Below are 24,183 nucleotides of genomic sequence, written 5' to 3'. Positions count from 1 at the left end.
TAGAGCTTCAGGACAGGATTGTGTCGAGGCACAAATCTGGGGAAAAATGTCTGCAGCATTTAACGTCCCTAAGAAGACAATGGCCTCCAACATTTTTAAATGGAAGAAGTTTGGAACCACCAACACTCCATCAATCAGACCTTCATGGTAGTGGCCAGATGGAAGCATCTCCTCCGTAAAAGGCACATGACAGCCCGCTTGGAGTTTGCCAAAATGCACCTAAAGGACTCTGACAATGAGAAACAAGATTCTCTGGTCTGTTGAAACCAAGATTGAACTCTTTGGCCTGAATGCCAAGCGTCATGTCTGGAGGAAACCTGGCACCATCCCTATGGCATTGTGGTGACAGCATCATACTGTGGGGATGTTTTTCAGCGGCAGGGACTGGGAAACTAGTAAGGATCGAGGGAAAGATGAACGGAGCAAAGTACAGAGAGATCCTTGATGAAAATCTGCTCCAGAGTGCTCAAGACCTCAGACTGAAGCAAAGGTTCACCTTCCAACAGGACAACGACCCTAAGCACACAGCCAAGACAATGCAGGAGTTGCTTCGGGGAAAAGTCTCTGAATGTCCTTGAGTGGCCCAGCCAGAGCCTGGACTTCAATCCAATCGAAACATGTCTGGAGAGACCTGAAAATAGCTGTGCAGTGAAGCTCCCCTTCCAACCTGACAGAGCCTGAGAGTTCTGCAGAGAAGAATGGGAGAAATTGCCCAAATACAGGTGTACCAAGCTTGTGGTGTTGTACCCAAGAAGACTCGAGGCTGTAATCGCTGCCAAAGTGCTTCAACAAAGGACTGAGTAAAGTGTCTGAATACTTATGTAAATGTGATATTTCTGTTTATTATTTCGAATACCTTTGCAAAAATGTCTGAAATCCTCTTTTCACTTTGTCATTATTGGGTATTGTGTGTAGATGGATTAGGGAAAAACATTTTAAAATTCATTTTAGAATAAGGCTGTAACTAGTGATGCTTCGATATTACATTTTTGGCCGATACCGATATCCAATATTTTCCTGAAAACAATACCGATAAAAATTTTGCTGCCTCTAGTACAGTCAAATAGTTAACACACACACACACACGGACGCAGTGGTCTAAGGCACTGCATCTCAGCGCAAGAAGCGTCACTACAGTCCCTGGTTTGAATCTAGACTGTATCACATCCGGACATGATTGGGAGTCCCATATGGCGGTGCACAATTGGCCCAGCGTTGTCCGGCCTTGGCCAGAGTAGTCCGTCATTGTAAATCACACACGTACACACACACACACACACACACACACACACACACACACACACACACACACACACACACACACACACACACACACACACACACACTGACCACACTGACCACACTGACCACATTGACCAAAAAGTTATTTTGTTGGCATTTAAATATCTCATACTATGGAATGCCGTTTGGGTCTTTGCGTGTCAAATAACACTATCAGGACCTGAATATGACTGCACGTCACATAATAATTTAACACGTTCATAAATGTACATTGTTATTACACAGATTACACTATCACTCCTATTTCATATGTCACAACGGTTCATCGATACGTATGCTATGAAGCTGGTAAAGTTGTCTAGCCCAAACAACTACCTCTTCCCTACTGTATTTATTTATTTTGCTCCTTTCCACCCCATTATTTATCTGTACTTTGCATATTCTTCCACTGCAAATCAACCATTCCAGTGTTTTACTTGCTATATTGTATTTACTTTGCCACCATGGCCTTTTTTTGCCTTTACCTCCCTTATCTCACCTCACTTGCTCACATTGTATATAGACTTATTTTTCTACTGTATTATTGACTGTATGTTTGTTTTACTCCATGTGTAACTCTGTGTCGTTGTATGTGTCAAACTGCTTTGCTTTATCTTGGCCAGGTTGCAATTGTAAATGTGAACTTGTTCTCAACTTGCCTACCTGGTTAAATAAAGGTGAAATAAATAAATAAATAAAATTGATTGTCAAATGTCGTTGTTTTGCCCGTGTGCTGACGTTGTGCCTGTCTTGTTTCATGTCTGTTCCTTCTTAAATGTTGACTCCCTGTACCTGCTTCTCATCTCTGGCATTGGTCCTTACACTGCCTGGATGTTTTGGAGTCTGATAACTGAGGAGGACGTAGGGAAAAAAACATCTTGTGTATTGAGTAGACTTGCAACCCATTTCATTGATCCCCAATCCTTAGGTAAAGCTGTACAGTACAATTTGAATGTGGAAGGGATTTCACATAGTCACAGTCCCGCGATAAGAGCTACAACGCTAATATTTGCGCAAACTCTTCACAGTTGTGTTCTGTGGGTGTCACCGAGTAGACTGATACCCCATTTCATTGCTTCACATTTCAACCTTGTTTAACATTATCTAGTCTAAATATGGCATGATTCAATTGTAACATTCTGCATCACTTTCAAAGAGGTACTTTATTTTGAGGGAAAACTGCAAATCTACTATTGTGATTACTCCTTATTGTGGCTAGCTTCACAGCACATAACCCGGTCCGGTCGAGCCTCACTAGCCAGATGAAGCTAGCTGGCTGCTTATAACATTAGCGTTGGGCAACAGGGTTAAAAAACGGACTAGCTATGTATTTTCATGAACTGAAGTTCAATTTCAATACATGAACAACAAGTGGAAACCTAGCTAATACTTCCTCACAAGGATTCCTAAATTATTGCTAAGAATAAGGACCAGTTTCTACTGGTCATTGTTTTCAGGCTGGTTGTATTGGTGCTAGCTAGGTACCAAAATAAAGCTAGCTACCCCAGAAGTTGCAGTCAAACAAGTAATGCTTTATTACCAATGCAGTATTGTAAACACATTGTTCGCGGCCGGTGTTTGCTTGTTTGCAGACTTATTGGTACAGCTTTGACAGTGCTACTGATAGTAGTGGTGTCACTTGGCTTGCACATGCAAATTCAGAACACACAACATTCTATAATCTAACTGTGTTATTTGACGTTTGACAGTTATTTGTTAACAGTTTATCTTTTTTGACACACAAAGACCCAAACGGCGTTCCATAGTATGTCGTGAAGCTAATAGCAGTGACACTATTACTGTGTAACTCCGGTAGGGCAACATGTGTACCGGTGCTCGACCAGTCGGCGAAAGCCAACATCACCCACGACAGAGAACGGTTGATTGTCAAGTGCAATGAATTCCATTATTTGGGCGTTAATGGATTTCGCCTTTGAGTTGTCTCGCTGAAATGTTCTTATTCTTTCAAATGACTGTTCGATCCACACAGCAGACATTGTGGGCTAGGTTAGGAATGCTGCGTTGCACGTGTAGCGCAACATTTTACGTGGCGTCATTACGTCATGTCCCTTCGTTATATAGGTATGCACGTCGGCTTTAACATCAGTTTTACACATCGGCATTAAACTAGACATTGGCCGATACCGATGTTTGCTGTAACGTAACAAAATGTGGAAAAGGTTTGGTGCAGGGTAGAGTACCGGGTGGGAGCCGGCTAGTAACTAAGTTCAGGGCAGAGGAGGCTGGCTAGTGGTGACTATTTAATAGTCTGATGGCTTGGAGATATATTTTTTCTGTCTATTTTTTCTGTCTATTTTTTCAGTCTCTAAGATGTGCCAAGAGCACACTTTTTTTTGGACAAGCTATGATTTCTAAACTGTTATGTTCACATGAATTCTGATTATTTCCAGGGATACACAACATCCTGAAATATATGTACATATTTGTTAGAAATAATACTATATTTCCCTTGACAGAGTGATGCTGAATGTAAAAAAATGCTAAATTTACCTCACTCTCCCTGTTACAGAATCCCCCTGCCGAGGGCGCTGTGGGTCTCATTTCCAGCATGTGTTGTTGTTCATGTCTGGCTGGAGCAGCGCTGTCTGACTCTCACCCATCCTCACCCTTTCTCCTCCTCACGTGAGAGATCGATATCGCCTCCAGCTCATAGCTTCAGCCAATCGGACAATAGCCATGTGTCTCACCCCTGTACATGCTCTAGCCATGCAGTCTCTCCAGGTTCTGATTGGCTAGACAGCCTGACCCACACTCTCCACGGGAGTAAATATTGCCGTACATACTCTACATATGTGCATGGAATGCGTGAACACAGAAACCATATCCGTGTACATACCAATGTACATACCCATGTTCATCTTCATCTGTGCGTGATTAAAGTTCCTGTGTGTGTTAATTCTTGGGCTGCTTTAATTCCCCTCTAACCGGGGGCGGTGTCAGTGAGTCACAAACCATTAAAATATGTAGATCCGGGTCATTCTCTTTCACTCCTCTGCATGAGACAGATGTCTTTTTATTTTCAGAAGTTTCTTCAGGTAGCTTATATACTGTATAGCCCTTGGTGTTGGTAGTTGGTGCATTGTAGGTGCTGAGTGAATGGGCTTGGATGATAAATTAAAAGTAGGTAGGTTTACATATGTTTGGATAAATTCCCATTATCCAAAGACTAGGAGCGGGCGAGATTCATTGGTATTTTCCAGATGAATAGTAATAGGTATTTTCTATTTCCCTACATCACTAATCGGAGCCAATGGAAAGGGAAGGGAGGAGGCCACCGCTGAATAGCTTGGCCCTGTAGAGAATAAGAGAATGCTGGGGTGGAAAATACGACTAAGCTCGATTCAACCAGAGGCAAATGATGTTTAACAGAATCCAAATGTTTCCATGAATACCAGTGGCGGCCACATTCAATGTAGGGCTAAATTTAGCTGAAACAGCACTGTTATTACTTTAGCTTATCTGGCAGGCCTCGAAAGTAGTTCTATGTGTGCGTGTGTGGAGTTTCTTTGCTCCAATTGCAGAATCTCCCGCTAAGCTTTTCCTTGGGAGTCTTTACATTGAAATCACAAAGCCCGACTATACATTTCCTACCCAATTCATTTAGACTCTATTCACTTAACTCGGGGCGTTTTCCTAAAGCATTCACTAAATCGCCAGACGGGCCAAAAAAGAGATCACAGCAGTCGCCACTTAAATTGTCAAAAAACTCAAAAAGATGGGGTAAATGGAAACATATTTAACAAATCCCCCTTTGGTGTTATTATCGGGGGAGATGTGCTATGGTGGTAAACCATGTCACGCACACTTTTGGGTCCACATCACAATGCTTGTCCACTGGCGACCAGGGGGGTACACTGCCGTAGTCAGTCAGCATTGATGGACAGGGTTGGTCCCACTTTAAATGACATACAGCTTGCTTGTAAAGGCTTCATAAAGCCTTCATAAACACTACATAAACGTGTCTCTATAACCATATGTCATGCTCTATAAAAGGTTCATAAATGTGGCAGATCTGTGTGACATAACCACCAATGTTAAATGTGACATAACCCACTACATCAACTATGACATAAACCTATATTTTATAAAGGGTGGCATACACAATGCTTAATAAAAACCTTATAAATCATATTAAATTGAGGCTTCACAAAGCATTTATAACCTTGACATGCATCTTGGTAGAGCATTGCAACGCCATGATAGTGGGTTCTATTCCCGGGAACACCCATATGTAAAAATGTATGCACGCGTGACTATAAGTCACTTTGGACAAAAGCGCCTACTAAATTGTATATATTATGTTACTCTAAAACATTTCTAGGATGGCCCAACCTCTTTCTGTCTTGGGTGCATAACCAATATTGAACCTGCAGGATGACAAACACAAAAACATTAAAAATGCAGTCATGGTTTTGGATTTTCCCAGTTTTTTCACACTACTTTATAGAAGAACAACAAAATTAGATTTTCCGAGATCACAACAATGCTTAAGTCACATCAGGGGACGACTTTTGAGGTCTTGGAAAAATCTAAGAAACTTTTATTATTGAGTTTAGTTGCCCATTAATTCAGTGCACTGTTGTTTGGTTAGCAGTGTTTCTGTAGCGCAGTATAGGCACGCGATGAGTTTGCAAATCAAATGCCCACTTGTGGTGCCACTGGACAGTGAAAAATGTGTAAGTTAACATTTATCTATTGTAATTTAAATTAGTCTGTAGGTTAACTGTTGAGTTAGATTATATAGCTACCTCAATCGTTATTTCAAATCAATTGATAGCTAGCTAATGAAATTTAGCTAGAGAGCAGGCTCAGCTAAATAACCCCCCCCCCCCAGCATCATAACATGGTCATTGTTGTGACACTGTCATGACCCATATATTTACACCTGTTGTGACATATTGTGTTAGTTTTTTAGCTGGTTATGACACCTACATAAGAGTGTCGAAACCCAGATTTATGTTTTTCCCTGCCAAGAAGTTTCATTTCATTTGAATGTCCTCTGTTGTTGTAATGACTTCTTTACAGTCATATTTTAAATAACTTGTAGAAAATACACTTCATGACACTGTCAGAGAACTGGAAGGAAAGGCAGCCAAAGGAGGTGTTGGCTTTGGGGATGACCAGTGAGATATACCTGCTGGAGCAAATGCTACGGGCGGGTGTTGTTATCGTGACCAGTGAGCTGAGATAAGATGGAGCTTTACCTAGCATAGACTTATAGATGACCTGGCGTCTGGCGACGAATATGTAGCGAGGGCCAGCCGACTAGAGCATACAGGTCGCAGTGCTGGGTGGTATAAGGGGCTTTGGTAACAAAACACTGGCACTGTGGCACTATGATAGACTGCATCCAGTTTGCTGAGTAGAGTATCGGAAGCTATTTTGTAGATGACATCGGTAGGATCGGTAGGATAGTCAGTTTTACTAGGGTAAGTTTGGTGGCGTGAGTGAAGGAGGCTTTGTTGCCAAATAGAAAGTCGATTCTAGATTTGATTTTGGATTGGAGATGTTTAATATGAGTCTGGAAGGAGAGTTTACAGTCTATGAAAGAGGAATATAATAAATCGAATCAAATGAAGTTTCCCATCAACCCTTTAAGAGTATTTCTGGCGGAGCACAGAAATCCCCTTATCCAGATGGTATGACAAAGGCATTTCCTCAGACCTGCTAACTTTATTTGATGTTACTTTTAGGTTGACACCAGTGCTTAATCTGAAACATTTTTTTATACACTTGCCAAAGTTATAGACTTACAGTAAGTCTATAACTTTGGCAAATGTATAAAATGTATCAGGCGTGCTGCAGCTCCTGGAGAACACGTCACATGGCTATGATTCTATAAAGAAATAAATTGTTCAGAAATAAATGAAATAATTCAGAATAGCCTACTAAACCTCGAGAAAGCCCAACATTTTACCACAGAGGATAAATAGCTTATTTTAAAATAGCCGAGCTGTGGAGTGTAGCCCAATACCAATGCATAGCCTACAGTCGGGAACGCGCAGCAAATCTGTCAGCGAACAAACAGCATGCAGACAGGTCTTTGGCAATATTTATAATAGCCTACAATTGCGGGAAACCCCAGGTTGGAAAGCAAATGGCTCCCACTGAAAAGAGAAGACTCCAAATATTGTTTTTTTGGCCTGAGCGCATCGACCATCAACAGCTAGTGAGCTGCGCATCATTGGGTGAGTCAGTGAAACTGGAAAGCAATTTTAAGACTAAAATGTCCTTCTCATATCGTAGCTGTATGCGTCTCCACACACCTAGGCCTAGGCTACTGATGGATTCAAGATAATGTTGTTTTCATTAATCTCAGATTCTCAGTTTGTCAGTGTCAAAGTAACATGTAATTTTGATCATTTGTGGGGTATTATGTTGGTTTTAAGACAACTGGCAACTCTGAAAAAAACTAGTTTGAATCATGACGTCAGTGATCTTCGGGTCGGAAAGTCGGAGCTCTATATAGGCCAGAGTTCCCCACTTGGAATTCCGAGTTGGATGACCGTTCAAAATGTTTTTGCCCTGATTTCCCAGTAGTCTTGACATGAACGCACTGAAGTCGGTAGTGATTCGGTAGAGTCGGTAGAGATTTCCCAGCTCTGAGTTCCCTATTGTTTGGAACGCGGCATTAAAAAATGTCACGCCCTGACCTTAGAGATCCTTTTTATGTCTCTATTTTGGTTTGGTCAGGGCGTGAGTTGGGGTGGGCATTCTATGTTTTGTGTTCTATGTTTTCTAGTTCTGTGTGTTTGGCCGGGTCTATTGTTGTCTCTGATTGAGAACCATGCTTGGGTAGCCTTTCCCACCTTTGTCTTCTGGGTAATTGTTTTCTGTTTTGTGTCTTTCTGCACCAGACAGAACTGTTCCGTTTTCATTCGTTCTCTTTTTTGTTAATCAGTGTTCAGTTCAAATAATAAAGATGAACATGTACCACGCCGCACCTTGGTCCTCCACTCCTTCCAACAGCTGTTACAGAACTACCCACCACTATAGGACCAAGCAGCGTGGTGAAAGGGACTCCTGGACAGGTGAGCAGCTCTATTTGGACTATGAGACAACCTGGGAGAAGGTAGAAAGGTGGTCGGTTGACCCAGGGAGAGTGCCGGAGCCCGCCTGGGATTCTCTGGAACAGTGCGAGGAGGGATACTGGAGAATGGAGTTGGCAACACGAACACGGCTGGCAAGAAAGCCCGAGAGGCAGCCCCCAAATATGTTTTGGGAGGGGGCACACGGGGAGTGTGGCAGAGTCAGGTTGGAGACCTGAGCCCACTCCCCGTGCTCACTCCCCGTGCTTACCTTGGCGAGCATGGGATTGGTCAGGCCCCGTGATATGGGGTGATGCGCGTGTCTCGACCGAGTATTCACAGGCCGATGTGCTCGGTGCCAGCATCCCGCATTTGCCGGGTGGAAGCTGGCATCCAGCCAGAACGGGTGGGGCCAGCTCTGTCCTCGAGACCGCCAGTGCGCCTCCACGGCCCAGTGTGCCCGGTGCCTCGGCCAAGGAGGAGGCCGCCTGTATGTCTCCCCAGCCTGCTGCCAGAGTCTCCCGCCTGTCCGGAGCTGCCAGAGTCTCCCGCCTGTCCGGAGCTGCCAGAGTCGCCCGCCTGTCCGGAGCTGCCAGAGTCGCCCGCCTGTCCGGAGCTGCCAGAGTCGCCCGCCTGTCCGGAGCTGCCAGAGTCGCCCGCCTGTCCGGAGCTGCCAGAGTCGCCCGCCTGTCCGGAGCTGCCAGAGTCGCCCGCCTGTCCGGAGCTGCCAGAGTCGCCCGCCTGTCCGGAGCTGCCAGAGTCGCCCTCCTGTCCGGGGCCCGCTGCAAGGGTCCCCAGTCCGGGGTCGGCGGCGAGGGTCCACGACCCGCACCAGAGCCGCCACCGCGGATAGATGCCCACCCAGACCCTCCCCTATAGGTTTAGGTTTTGCAGCCGGAGTCCACACCTTTGGGGGGGGGGGGTTACTGTCACGCCCTGACCTTAGATATCCTTTTTATGTCTCTATTTTGGTTTGGTCAGGGCGTGAGTTGGGGTGGGCATTCTATGTTTTCTATGTTTTCTATTTCTGTGTGTTTGGCCGGGTGTGGTTCTCAATCAGAGGCAGCTGTCTATCGTTGTCTCTGACTACCCACCTTTGTCTTGTGGGTAGTTTTCTGTTTTGTGTCTTTCTGCACCAGACAGAACTGTTTCGGTTTCGTTCATTCTCTTTGTTGTTGTTTTTTTGTTAATCAGTGTTCAGTTCAAATAATAAACACGTACCACGCTGCACCTTGGTCCTCCACTCCTTCCAACAGCCGTTACAAAAAAGATTATGCCAAAGTAAAATTATGTAGAATCGCATGAAATGCCTTTATAAAAGGACAAAAGAAATGTTTGCCCATGTGTGCAACATCTGTAAGTGCCTCTACTGCTCTATGCCAATGTGATTATATGCATGCAATGCTTATAATAAAAGGTGATTTTTTAATAGAGCTCCCCAGACCAGCGTACTGCAATATAGAGTCCTAATGTATGTGCTATGAATGACCGAAGGTGTCTCACTTCTAACAAACTATTACAGGACACTACATAAAGTATTAATAAATAGCTTATTAACGTTCTACTGATTCATGAAGGTTCTATCATGATCCACAGGTTACTGTAGGGTGTCAGAGGTATTTAGATGGGTTGATGGACCTGCAAAGCTGTGTGTGTGTGTGTGTGTGTGTGTGTGTGTGTGTGTGTGTCAGAGCTATTTGGAGCAGTCCAACTTGAGACTGCCGCATCAGGTATTCCTTGTTTGTTCCCTTGCTGGAGACCAGGGCTTGATTACAACCTGTTACAACGGTGCAAACATTTTGTGGCTGATCTTTCAGCGGGCGGAGTGGGTGAATGTGTCAAAGACCTGACTGGGCCCGGCACTGCATGGTATGGCTCCTTATAATGTTGAGTCAAAGACCTGACTGGGCGCAGAACCCCACGGAATGGCTTATTATATAGTTGTGTTTGTGTAGTGAGCAACATGTCATTTGGTTCCAGAATAAAGCCACTTTCAATTGCCTTATGTTGAGGGCTTACATCAAGGTAATTGTTTATTGGTGTAACATCGTCCCCAGGCTATGGCGCACATAGCCTGTATAAGCCTGGTATGTCAACCTTTCAAAGTTGGCCTTAGTGGGAGTGACCATCGAATTGTATGGGAGGGACCTTACTGAGTAAAGTATTTGTCATCATTCCCCATAGTTGTCACTAGTTAACACAGCCACAAAGTCATAATTATGGCTAAACCCTGCCCATTTCCACAATTTCTCTTCTTGAAATTAGATTTGAAACCTGACTCTAACTAATGAAGGCCAAGTTTGATGCGTCGGTCCACCAGAGCTACCACGCATTTGGGCAGAAGTGTCTGTGAACGAGTTACGGTGTAATGTGACTAACAAGACTTCTCTTTGGAGCATGTGCCACAACATGTCACCCTTTATAAAGCACATGTTTACATCACACAGTTATGCCACGTTAATGAGACCTTTATAAAGCATGACATAGGGTTATAGATGCTTTGTAACACACATTTATGTAGTGCCTTTATAAGCTGAATGTCATTTAAAGCGAGACCAGTAGGGCCCATTAGTTTCGCGGTCTGACTTGGTAAACACAACTCTCCGTTACCAAGTCAAAGACAACAATGCTCTGTGGCTGAGCTCCCTGCTTCTTTGTTGCCGTGGGAGCTGCTGGAATTTCCGTTTCATTCGCTACACTGTGACTTTTGAAGCATGCTGTTCGCCCCGTAAGCTCTATTAGCCAGTGGAATGTCCCTTAACCTCCCACGCAAAATGTCCCTGGCCGACAAAAACAAGATAGTACAGTCCCTAATACAGTCCCTGTGCAAATACGAACACCCCAGTGCTACACCAGACACACAGTGCTCGGTTCCCTTTTCTACGTGATTGTGTGTGCGTGTGTGTGTGTGTAAACAATGTGTCATGGTTGCAGTCAAGACACAATGTTTGCGTTATTTTCACAGAGACTTCCATTGTTCCAGCTCATTTATTTTTTCTTCTCCTTACTAACATGTGCAATGAAGTCTAGTAAAGCCACATGTGATGTGGTGTGTGTGTGTGTATGCGTACAGTATGTGTGTGGTCTTTCCTGAACTTTATGGGATAAGATTGATAAGAGTCAGGCCTGTAATGTGTGTCCAATTATGTGGACTGACTCACTTAGCTAGAGTGGGTAAGGTAGTTAGGTATTCCCTCCAATATAAATGATTTTACTCCAAGTGCGATAGGCAAATACAGTCCATACAGTCCAAATCATTACAATCATGGACAACGTCAAAACTGATAAGTGGGTCACAGTCAGTATCCCAAATGGGGCTCTGGTCAAAACTAGTGCTCTATGTCAGGAATAGAGTGCCATTTGGGACACAGACAGAGGGCTTACCTCCTAACTTATTCAGGTATACAGCATAACTTAAAAATGTGATTGGTTTGCATAAAATGTAAAGAGAGGTAATTATGTACAATTTCGCCAAAGTCGGGAAAGTTAACTGAATTCAGCACTTATTTTCCCACTTTTCAATATGCATCTACAGTTGCGATTCCGTCAGCCTTCCACTTTCCGGGCTTTTTTCTACCACAGGTAAAAATATAAATATTTGCATATTCCAAGTAGCCATTGGAAGATGTAAGTGCCGGCAAAACAAATTGTCCAAATGTCAATTTAAATCTATTTTGTATTCAGAACTCTACTTGTTGCAGTCAACGGTAATGTCAAAGGTAATGTAAGTACAAACAGTCTATGTAAACCAAGCCCAATGCCAGAGGTGATTATTGGTGCGCCCATAGCGGTTCTTGTGGCGACATGGCAACAGCATGTCTGTAGATGTAGGCTAAATAGTTATTGTATTGACCAAAGTTGTAGGGTGAAGTTGCCCCTAGACACTGATCTGGGCTCAGTTTTGCATTTCCCCCACTAATGGTTAAGGTTAGGAATGGGGAGGGGAAGTTGATCTTCGATATTTACCTATGGGAGACTTCACACCATCTAAAAAGCGGCTCAAGGATAAACTGAAGAAATTCCAACGGGAATAAGGTCAATACAGAGCAACGTAGAGGTAACTGCCAAAATAAAGAAAACACTTGAGTAAATAAAAAAATAAATATATATGTTTTATTGTCACACACCAGATAGGTGCAATAAAATGTATTGTTTTACAGGGTCAGTTATAGTAATACGGCGCCACTGGAGCAAATTAGTTTTAAGTGCCTTGCTCAAGCGCCCATCGACAGACTTTTCACCTTGCCGGCTTGGGTATTCACACCAGCGACCTTTACGTTACTGGCCCAAAGCTCTAACTGTCAAATGAGGGATACAAAGTATATTGAAAGCAGGTGCTTCCACACAGGTGTGGTTCCTGAGCAATTCCTAAACAATTAACATCCCATTATCCTTAGGGTAATTTATAAAAATGATGGACATTATTTTCGCTACCATGGCTATGCCCCCATAGGATGACAATACCCCCATCCACAGGGCATGAGTGATCACTGAATGGAGCATGAAAAGGATGTAAACCATATGCCATGGCAGTCTCAGTCACCAGATCTCAGCCCAATTGAACACTTATGGGAGATTCTGGAGCAGTGCCTAAGACAGTGTTTTCCGTCTCTATCAACAAAACGCCAAATTATGGACTTTCAATCACTGGCATAAATTAGTGTCGCATCCCTTCAATAGTTCCAGGCACTAGTCGAACCTATGCCAAGGAACATTGAAGCTGTTCTGGCTCGTGGTGGCCCAGCTCCCTATTAAGACGCCTTATGTTGGTGTTTCCTTTCTTTTGGCAGCTACCTGTATATGCACTGAGTCTACAAAACTTTATGAACATCTGCTCTTTCAATGACATAGACTGACCAGGTGAATCCAGGTGAAAGCTATGATCCTTTATTGATGTCACTTGTTAAATCCACTTCAAATCACTGTAGATGAAGGGGAGTAGACAGGTTAAAGAAAGCTGTTTAAGCCTTGAGACAGGCGCAAGAATTGCAACGCTGCTAGGTTCACGCTCAACAGTTTCTGTGCGTATCAAGAATGGTCCACCAAGACTCAATATTAGCAAGGTATTCTTAATGTTTTGTACACTCAGTGTATATCATAATATTTGTCATTCCACTAATAGAGTACCTTTTGGGTAGTGTAACTTTGTGACAAATAACTTTTTGTAATTTATCTGTCATAATTACAACCACCTGGGGCGGCAGGGTAGCCTAGTGGTTTGAGCGTTGGACTATAGTAACCGAAAGGTTGCAAGTTCAAATCCCGGAGCTGACAAGGTACAAATCTGTCGTTCTGCCCCTGAACAGGCAGTTAACCCACTGTTCCTAGGCCGTCATTGAAAATAAGAATTTGTTCTTAATAACTGACTTGCCTAGTAAAATAAATAAAAAATAAAAAATAAAGATCATATGTTCAACTTCATAACAACGAAAATGTTCCATCTCAAGAGGTTAAATTTAGAAATATTACTATAAAAGTGACAAGGTTGACACTATCAGGGTTGATGATTTCATCTTAAATCAGCCTTTACTGCTCTTGTGACATGGAAGCTTTGAACATGTTAAAACATTTTAGCCTATCTATCTATGGGAAAAAAGATTGATATGTTATGCTCGACATGCTCAGTTTTCCACCACAAAACACTAAAACATGGTAGAAAAAAAGTAGAACCAGGCCACCTGCTTTTACACTATGCTTTGACTATAAATGTTCAATGTTTTATTTTGAAAATAATAACTTAAAAATAACATTAGCCAACTTTTGGCCAGCTCCAATGGTACATCAACTGGCAAAAACTAGCCAAGTTAATTTACTTCTGTTGTAACGGCAAAACAAAGGCTACAAAACATTTCCATACACACAACAGCTGTTTGATACTGCTACTTGACAGATAGCTAGACGATAGAGCTGGCTGTGGTAGCTACAGAACTTCAGTTGAGAGGGGATGAAACATTAGCTAATGTTACATGTCAGTTACACTACTAGCTCAGCACTGGGAATAAATGTTTTTTAAGTCAAACAGCAGTTACCTTGGCAGACAAATAAAGTCAAATAAAGAGTAGCCAGTTTCTGCTCTGCTTGCTTTTACAACTTGGAGAAAAAGCTAAACACACACAGACAGCAGCTGCCTCTGTTCAACTCTCCTGTGCCAGTCCTATAAGGCAGCCTTTCAGAAGCTTTGCATTCACACAGCCTGTCTGAATGCTTTGTGGCTTCCGCCTGGTCCTAAATCCAGCTATCTGAAACAGCCAAACAGCTTAACCGACTGCTCTGAGGCGGCCTCATGGTCCTAAAGCACACCGATGGCACCTTTTGTATCACAGCGCCACGATACAATTGGGGGGGACAAAAATGCAATTTCAGAATGTGGGGGTGTCATGTCCCCCAGTACCCAGTTAAAGTTGTGCCTCTGGATGTATGTGATCCAACTGTTAGAGTTTTATCAAAATGTACACTCATAATATCTGAGGGACATAAAGGGACTCGATTGATGGAATGACACATTGATATGTCTATGGGTCAACATAATAAGACATACTAATAGACACAATAGACTTTTGACCGATTTGTTAGAAGGAGCTGTTGTGATGACATAAAGGCACAGGCATCAGTGATTTTAACTCATGGCACACATCTCTCCATACACAAACTCAGCCAGCATGAATTAAGGAGTTCTTGTGAAGAACTAGGCCTCTCAGGGGGTAGGGTGGGGGCACTGGTCCTTAAGAGGTTTGCCTTCTTGGGGGGTGTGTGGGGGTTCAGGGGGCCCCCAAAAGCAAACTTCACCCTATGGAAGAAAAACGGTCAGGGTGAGTTGTAATTTAATTGAACCATTTTCTTTTGTGGTACTAATCCACATATGAGCCTGACCAAAATGTGCACTCAGGCCAGAACATCTTTGGGAACAGGACGTGCAAATCTTTCCCCAGGGTGGTGGTCCGACCATGTAAAACACATACTGTAGAGACCCGAGGATCCCAAACCCAACAAGGTTTTGGAGATATTTGTTGTTGTCAGTGGCACACCACTAGTAGAAGTAGTCAATGTACCCATACTAATTATCTTCATACCAATTACTTTACCTCTTTGCACCTGTTTTTGAGGACAGTCCAAAAAGTTAAGTGAAGGTTAAGAGAAAGAAACGGTATCATGTTTTAGCTTTGTTTTTGGTGTTATATTGCAGAAAAAAATGGTGGTGCAAACACAATCTGGCCCTGTTTCATTCTACTTTAGCCAACTCCTGGCCGTGTGGTTGTCATGCCAGAACACAAATGTGTGACTAAAGCCGAAACAGTTTCCAAGCTCAGTGTCTGCTGCATAGACTGATATGAATAAATGTACATCACAAAATACAATTCTGATGTATACTCTAAAGGCAAAGCTGTGTTGCCCAAGTCTAAATGTCATTGACCCTCACCTAACAAGCAACCAACCAAAGATCTGACTAAAAGGTGGCAAAAGAACAGTCTTTATCACTTTATAGCAAAGTAAGTCATGTGAGGGCGACTTACTTCGATATCTAGAGATGACTGGAGACTTGTGCTAAATACCTGTGTTCTCCGTTTGTCTGTTGCCAGTTCGTTTTGTTTCGTGCAACCTACCAGCGGGTTTCCCCTTGCTTCTCTCTGTTCTAGTTCCGCCCGGTTTTGACCATTCTGCTCTGACCCTGAGCCTGCCTGCTGTTCTGTACCTTGCCACACCACACTGGATTATTGACCCCTGCCTGCTCTGACCCTGAGACTGCCTGCCATTCTGTACCTTTTGCACCCTATCTGGATTACTGACTTCTGGCTGCCCTTGACCTGTCATTTTCCCTACCCCTGTACTAGTAATAAACTTTGGTTACTTCGACACTGTCTGCATCTGGGTCTTACCTGAAACGTGATAGTTATTTTTTTTAAGTCTGCATGACTTGGTTCTCTTCACAACAAAACACATATTATGCATAGCTAAATAACAGGCTATTATACCGATTATTATTAATCGAATCAAGACTCAAACACATGCCCATCCACAGAAGCTCTCTTTCTTCTTATTCCCGGGCCGTTGGGAAAATAGTAGGTTTTTTACCTGCTACATTGGAAGCGTAACTGTTACACTGGAAGGGTAAACCTTTTGGCCAGCAAGAGCAGTGCTTGAGCCACTTTATCAAGGGTTCTCGGGCCTGAGCTGTGTGTAGAAATGTTGAAAATGGAACCAGAGCAGCGCAATAAATTATTAGGGTTATCTCACAGACTGAAAAAGTTACACGTCTAGTGTAGCAGTCCAGATAGGACAACTGACTTCGTCCACTGACCTAAGTTCAGTAAAAGTTTGAATCAAACAGAGCCTCCTATAAAAGCGCCTCTGTGTGGTCATTAGTCGCTTTCTGTGTATGGACTTGAAAGACAGTTGGACATTACCTCTGGCGATATCATGTATCAACACCTTGGGCACTACAATGCCAGAGGAGAGGACTAGTTCAGGGAACAAAGCATGGTGGTCCTTCAAAGGTAAGCGGTTAGCTCCAATTAATTTGTGGGCGGTAATACTGTAACTGGCTCATCAGCCATTTTGTTGGCACCATCCTTGGTTGCTTTGATGTGGACCACTGAGATATTGTCTTCGAGTTTCACCAGCCAATTTATTTTGATTGACAGGCTAATTAACCAGAAAACCTCTGACAAAACAACCTATGTTTGTCAGCCTGTAGTGATCAGTGTGGCATTGCTTAGCAGGGAGCTTAACAATTCCCTGTAAACATTTTATATTTTTAACCCTTTAGAAAACCATTCTGAAGAGGAGGTTAGCAACTCTCAACCAAATTCATGTTTATGTACTCTTGCTGTTGGTAAGAAGTTAGAACCAGCAAGGCTTGTAAAGCTACAAGCCTTGCTAAGTTGATTACATGTTAGCAGAGGCTAGCCCTGCCGCACGAGAGCTTTAGGGTCAGGTTAGCTCCGGCTGTTACCTCACACAAGGCTGCGTGGGCACAAAAACTGGCACCCAACTGCCAATTAATCAAATTGCGTTGCCTTACTGGCAACCTCAAAATGGAGAAAAAGAGGTAGGACAGATGCGTGTGCCAAGATGCGGAGGCTCAAATACTTTAGGGAAATATAACAGGCGAGAAATGTCAAAAAAAATATCAACGTAAAGTCTGTAGCACTTCCCATGTGTCATAAGCCCTGGGAAGTTTTGGCTTTTCTCGCTTCGGCCTTGGAAAAGAACAGGAATGTCGGGATGAGAGGAATTACCACAGATCCTGTAGTGCTTCCCGGTTTCCCAGCCTTCAGGGATTGGGATATGCAGGGAAGGGGAGGGAGGGGTGGACATAGTTGCTCGCCATCACCTGTTCCTTCAGTGAGGGAGTTTGGCTACGGCTGCAGTTGAAGAACTCTGTCACGCCCTGACCTTAAGAGAACCTTTTATTTCTCTATTTTGGTTAGGTCAAGGTGTGACTAGGGTGGGTAGTCTATCATAAATAAAATGATTAACCTACCCCATGCTGCATCTTGGTCCGACCATCCTTCCAACAACGATCATTACAGAAGATCCCACCACCCCAGGACCAAGCAGCGTGCCCAGGAGGGGCAGACATCCTGGACGTGGGAGGATATATTGGACAGGAAGGGATCCTGGACGTGGGAGGAAATCCTGGCCGGAAAGGATCGCCTTCCATGGGAGCAGGCGGAGGCAGCAAAGGATCAACAACGACGACACCGGGGTTTGCGGCCACGACGGAAGCCTGAAAGGCAGCCTCAAAAAATGTTTTGGAGGGGCCACAAGGGGTGGGAACCAGAACCAACTCCCTGTACTCACCGTGTGGAGTTGGTCACCGTTCAGGTGCCATGTTTTCCAGTTCTACGCACTGTGTCCCCACTGTGCCTTCACAGCCCAGTGTGTCCTGTGCCAGCTCCCCGCACTTGCTGTGCGAAGGTGGTCATTTGTCCAGGACGCGTTGTGCCAGCTCTACGCTTCAGACCTCCAGTGCGCATCCACGGCCCAGTACATCCTGTGCCAGCTCCACGCACCAGGCCTCCAGTGATGGTTCCCAGTCCAGAGCCTCCAGCGACAGTCTGCAGCCCAGAACCTCCAGCGATGGTTCACAGTCCGGCACGTCCAGCAATGGTTCACAGTCCGGAGCCTCCTGTGATGATCCATGGCCCGAAGCCTCCAGTTATGATTCATGGCCCGAAGCCTACAGTGATGATCCATGGCCCGAAGCCTACAGTGATGATTTATGGCCCGAAGCCTCCATTGATGATCCATGGCCCAAAGCCTCCAGTGATGATCCATGGCCCGGAACCTCCAGTGATGATCCATGGCCCGGAGCCTCCAGTGATGATCCAAGGTCAGGAATCTCCAGCAACGGTTCCCAGTCCGGAGCCTCCAGCGACGGTTCCCAGTCCGGAGTCCCCGGCAACGATCCATGGTCCAGTTCCTCTGGGGACAATCCACTGTCCGGAGTCCTCGGCGATGATTCACGGTCTGGAGCCTCCGACGACGATCCACGCACCAGAGGCACCACCGAAGCTGGCGGATCCGCGAGCGGAGCAGGGTCTACGTCCCGCACCGGAGCCGGCACCGAGGCTAGATGGCCGCCCGGACCCTCCCCCATAGAGTTAGGTTTTGCAGCCTTTGGGGGGGGGGGGGACACTGTCATGCCCTGACCTTAGAGAACCTTTTATTTCTCTATTTTGGTTAGGTCAGGGTGTGACTGGGGTGGGTTTTTCTTTTCTATGTTGGCCTGGTATGGTTCCCAATCAGAGGCCGCTGTCTATCGTTGTCTCTGATTGGGGATCATATTTAGGCAGCCTTTTCTACCTGTTGTTTGTGGGATCTTGATTTTGTATTGTTGCTTTTTAGCCCTCCAAAGCTGTACGTTTGCTTGTTTTCTTTCTTGTTTTGTGCCGGTTATCATAAATAAAAATGATAATAAAAACCTACCCCACACTGCATCTTGGTCCGACCATCCTTCCAACAACGATCGTTACAAACTCTGAGAAGAACATGGAGGACCAGGGGGGAATTTGGCACTGTGGGAAGCTGTGTATGTCACAGAGATGCTTGAGCCCCTCAGCCTTATTTGTTGGACAAAACACACGTGGCTAGGCCATATTAGCATCATTGTCATGTGGACTGAGAAAGACACACACATTTTTGGCATGAACACACATACACACTAAACTACTCATAAGGCACACATGCACACACACATTTTTGTAAACTACTCAGAGGCACGTACTTGCACACACACACACACACTCTCTCTCTCTCTTACACACACACACACACACTCAAATAAAGAGGAACACAGAGGGACTTTTCAAGTGCCCGATTAGTTCAAGGAGCACAGGGTTGTGGTTGCAATAGCTCCAGAGATATTTGTCATTGCCTTGTCAGTGTAATGCTTCAATGGCCGACATTTCACAGCCTGGTCTACACTGTCCTCAGAGCCACATTAGCTATGTGTGAAGGCTGGCTGGGCCGCTCTGTCAGTCGTGACCAGTGTGCCTCGTTAAATGGCTTGGCAGTGGGCACCAGCACATTTCACCCACGGATTTACTGCCATTGCCAGAGACTGGCCCAGTAAAATTCAACTGAAAGTTAGCCTGACAAAGGCCCAGCGCAGTAAAAAAAACTTTTCACCCCCTGAAATTATGAAAATTATGATAATACCATTTTAGTGTAAGAGTTGTTTGAAAAGAATGCCTGAAATTTCAGCTTGTTTTGGTGGGATGGAGTTTTGGCCTGCCTGGTGACATTGCCAAGTGGTAAATTAGTTAACAGACCAATAAGAAAATGAGTTCCAAACCTCAATGCCAATAACAGCTAGTTTTCGGTTTTCACCTCCCCACTCTCAGACAGTCCTAGGGATCTATCTTTGCTCGAAAGCTATTTTTATTTATTTTTGACCATGAAAAAAAACAGTATGGTACTTAATTACTACCCAGAAATGATTTGATACTGAGATTTAAAAAAACGTCTGCATTGGCATCATACACGTGGTTATAGTTGAGGAACAGTTCTGCGATTGCCAAATTTTCTCACACTTTCTCGCTACTTCCCCATCTGTTGGTCTCTACTGAATACATGTACCGGTAGGCTGTTTATTATCTCATTAGCAGTAACCAAGGTTATGTCCCAAATGGTACCCTATTCCCTATGTAGTACACTAAGTAGGTAGTAGTGGGCCTTTCGGGACACATGCCAAACCTTTTTACACGGTGGCCTATGTAGGTGTCACCTAAGGAGCTGAAGCTTACTGGTCTGCTGGGGTTTAGGGAGAGCTCTTCCCTGTCCATCTCCTTACCCTAGAAGCTTCGTATTCTGCCCCACGCCACAGCACATGGTGCACCATGAGCAATCTTGCCCACCCAACCTCCCACGAAGACACACTAAAACACTGCACAAACCTGTGTATGTAAGCTGTGTGTACACACACAGACACACTTTGTCTCTATCTCCTATCCATGTCACAGTGTCACCTCACTGCCACCCAGCCACCCCCTGTGACACCCAGTCAGGCCTGGTTGCCATGTGGAGCATGCTTCCATACTTACATGAAGTTGGTGGCACCTTAATTGGGAAGTACGGGCTTGTGGTGATGGCTGGAGCTGAATGAATGTTATCACACACCTCCTTTCTATGTGTTTGATGCCATTCCATTTACTCCATTCCAGCCATTATTATGAGCCGTCCTTCCCTCAGCAGCTTCCACTGTTCCACTCTCTCCCCCTGGTTCACTCTCACTGTGTGGAGATGGTGCCTGGATGGCCATTGGCAGCGATGAATGCAGTCTCAATAAAGTAGTAAGAATATATTGTATTATATGATATTATATTGCAGGTGTGTGCCTACAGGGTGTGGACACGAAGTATGCCCACATCAGGGGCCGTCCCCCCCCCCTCTCTCTCACACACACCATGTTAACTCAGATAGGAAATGAAAACCAGCTGCGGCTTACTAATTTTATCTGTGATGCTTTGCTGTTATATGTATCTGACCTTCTCAGGTGTTTATGTCCCCAAGTAGGATTGATTATTCCATTTCCACGTTGATGGAGGAATGACAGGAATATACTAAAGAGCCGTTCTACTCTCCACTGAAACCTCTACACTCCTCGCATATGTGTAAGTAATGTAATGTAGTAATGTTTGTCCATTATGCCATTTGTCTTAGACCACATTATCATTACATATTATCATGAACTCCGTGGTACAATAATCAACAGTAACATACTACAGGCTTGAAATAGGGATAGCTGTTGTAAATGATACAAATAAAATGTCAATTGTAGCTTAAGTTTGACATGAGCAACATTAAAAGCATTCATTAGGCATAACGGGTAAACAACACATATGCCTGTTTTTGAATCTAATACCAATTCTAGACGTAATTATTTCTAATAAAACAGTCACGCTGTGATCAAATGCTCGAGTGGAATTATAATGGCTCATAATGAGGTGTTTGAGCTAAATGTGTGGAAGTGAGGTCTTTGTATTTAGTTCAGCACTGTATTTAGTGAAGTGATTTAAATACTCCCAACCATTAAAAAAAAGTTCCCAAAGATGTCATATGGAGGAGCTTTTACGATCAAGACGATCAAAATAATAATAATTTGACCCCTTTTTCGTTGGTATCCAATTGTTTTTAGTAGCTACTATATTGTCTCATCGCTACAACCCCCTGTGCGGGCTCGGGAGAGACGAAGGTTGAAAGTCATGCGTCCGCCGATACACCACCCAACCAAGCCACACTGCTTCTTAACACAGCTCGCATCCAACCCGGAAGCCAGCCGCACCAATGTGTCGGAGGAAACACCGTGCGCCCGGCCTGCCACAAGAGTCGCTGGTGCGAGATGAGACTAGGATATCCCTACCGGCCAAGCCCTCCCTAACCCAGACGACACTAGGCCAATTGTGCGTCGTCCCACGGACCTCCCGGTCGCGGCCGGTTGCGACAGAGCCTGGGCACAAACCCAGGGTCTCTGGTGGCACAGCTGGCACTGCAGTACAGCGCCCTTAATCACTGCGCCACCCGGGAGGTCGATCAAGATGATCTGATTGAACTTTATGGATAGCTATGGAAGTCCATTGTTAAGTGGAGCACAGAGGCAGCGTACGAGTACTTTTCTTTCTTTTCCAAGTCATAGAAGTCAGACTGTTATCAAAGGTGCCAAACAGCTTCTCTGCTGTGAACTTTACAATACAACAGAACTACCTACAGTTTAGCGCTGTTGTTTACAAACCGGTGGATAATGCAGGTGCTGCAGGTGCAATTCCAGACACAACAAAAACCTCTCAATAACCTCCCCCACTGCAAAGTCCCAAAACCTCGCGACACCATTTGCTGCCAAGTCTGTTCCCTCGGGGTGAGTAACCTACGAAATGATTTCTGACATTAATGATCACAGGCCTGGTGGATGAGCTGTCTGACATCAATGCTTTTCTGCTCTAGTGTTGACAGGGCAGAGGGATTTAGAGTGATTTCATCTGCTTGACTGCCGGGCTGTAGAGCACTGTAGCGTTGCGAGACTTAGCCGTAGGGTCTGAAAACATTTCCTCTGACGGTCTGTCTGCCTCGCATCAATAAACTGGTTTATCCACCCACTGTATACTGTATGTCTCAGTGGGCGATCTAGACTGGACCAGAGAGGTTTACAGCCTGACTAAACATGACAGAAATCCACTCAAAACTATTCTTGTGGATATTGTGCTCTCCTTCTAGAGCATTAGCACAATCTTAATCAATGTTGTAGAGCGTAGAACACCAGCTCTGACCAATGATGTGCATTTTCTTTATGTGCATAAAAGATTGGGAGAGAACAGCTGTGACGCAATCGATGGACAACATGAAAGCCTTCTATTAATCCCACTCCCTGCAGCTAAAGACCTCATCTCCAATTCAATACTGTCTGTTTCCCTTCACCTGCTGTGGGCGCTGCCTGGCCTGTGTAACAGACAGAGAGCAGTGAACCTACAGGATCCCCTCCAGGACTTTCTCCACATCTCTCCCCCGCAGTGCTGACCGGCAGCCTAGAAGTCTCCAGAAGTTTCCCGATTTATTGACAGGATCTCATTTCGGGATGAAACAGTTACAGAACTAATGAGTGGATTGTCAGTTATCCAAGACGTTTTGATGGGCTCTGATGAGATTTGTGGCAGCCATTATTTTTGCTTCAATAGGATCGACTCTGATAAGCCCGCTCTACGGCCCCCAAAATAAAACTACGGACCGCTGTATCTCAGTGTTCTCAGTTTTCCTCTAAGTGAGACCTTTCTATTTCTTGTCAGTTGTTTGCTACTTACTGTTCACTTACTCACAATTCATCTTACTTCTAATTCACTGAAGGAGAAGGAATCTGACTCATGGCTATAAGAGAACCAAAGCAATACACACCATGCAATTCAGGGTTTGAACCTCTACACCAGTGTCGATAATTGACCTGGTCATGCTAGAACAATTCCTGGAACACCGGCCATGCCTTAATATCCTGGTGTTGCTTACCCTCTAGGATGACTTCTTTGCCCGTCTTCTTCAGGGCCTGCACAGCCTCGTCGTGTGTGGCGTCCCGGAGGTCGGCGCTGTTGACCGACAGGATGGCGTCACCCACGTACAGGGCCTCCGTCTGGTCAGCCGCCAACCCCTTGAAGATCTTCGAGATGAGAATGGGCATTTTGTTCTCTTTTCCACCTGTAAAGTAGGCCGTCATTGTAAGATAAGAATTTGTTCTTAACTGACTTGTCAAGTTAAATAAAGGTTAAATATTTTTTTTTTCATAAAGTAGAGCACATGGCATTGGCTCAGTTCATAACAATGAGACACAGTACGCTTCACGTACAAACTACAAAACCAGATGGTTACAGGG

At 44.5% G+C, this 24,183-nt stretch overlaps 1 protein-coding gene across 2 annotated transcripts in view; it reads right to left on the bottom strand.

Moving 5' to 3' along the window:
- LOC135539572 (alpha-1-syntrophin-like) overlaps window positions 1-24,183 on the bottom strand; it is a 68,945-nt gene that overhangs the window by 30,090 nt on the left and 14,672 nt on the right. For both annotated transcript variants that reach the window (XM_064965519.1, XM_064965520.1), the window contains exon 2: window positions 23,823-24,008. In XM_064965519.1, the coding sequence (XP_064821591.1) occupies window positions 23,823-24,008 (186 nt within the window). The remainder of the gene's footprint in view (window positions 1-23,822; window positions 24,009-24,183) is intronic.

This window comes from Oncorhynchus masou, chromosome 5 (assembly GCF_036934945.1).
Source record: "Oncorhynchus masou masou isolate Uvic2021 chromosome 5, UVic_Omas_1.1, whole genome shotgun sequence".
NCBI classification, from domain to species: domain Eukaryota; kingdom Metazoa; phylum Chordata; class Actinopteri; order Salmoniformes; family Salmonidae; genus Oncorhynchus; species Oncorhynchus masou.
Note: the sequence above shows the minus strand (reverse complement) of the source record. Positions and strands in the feature narration are given on the sequence as shown.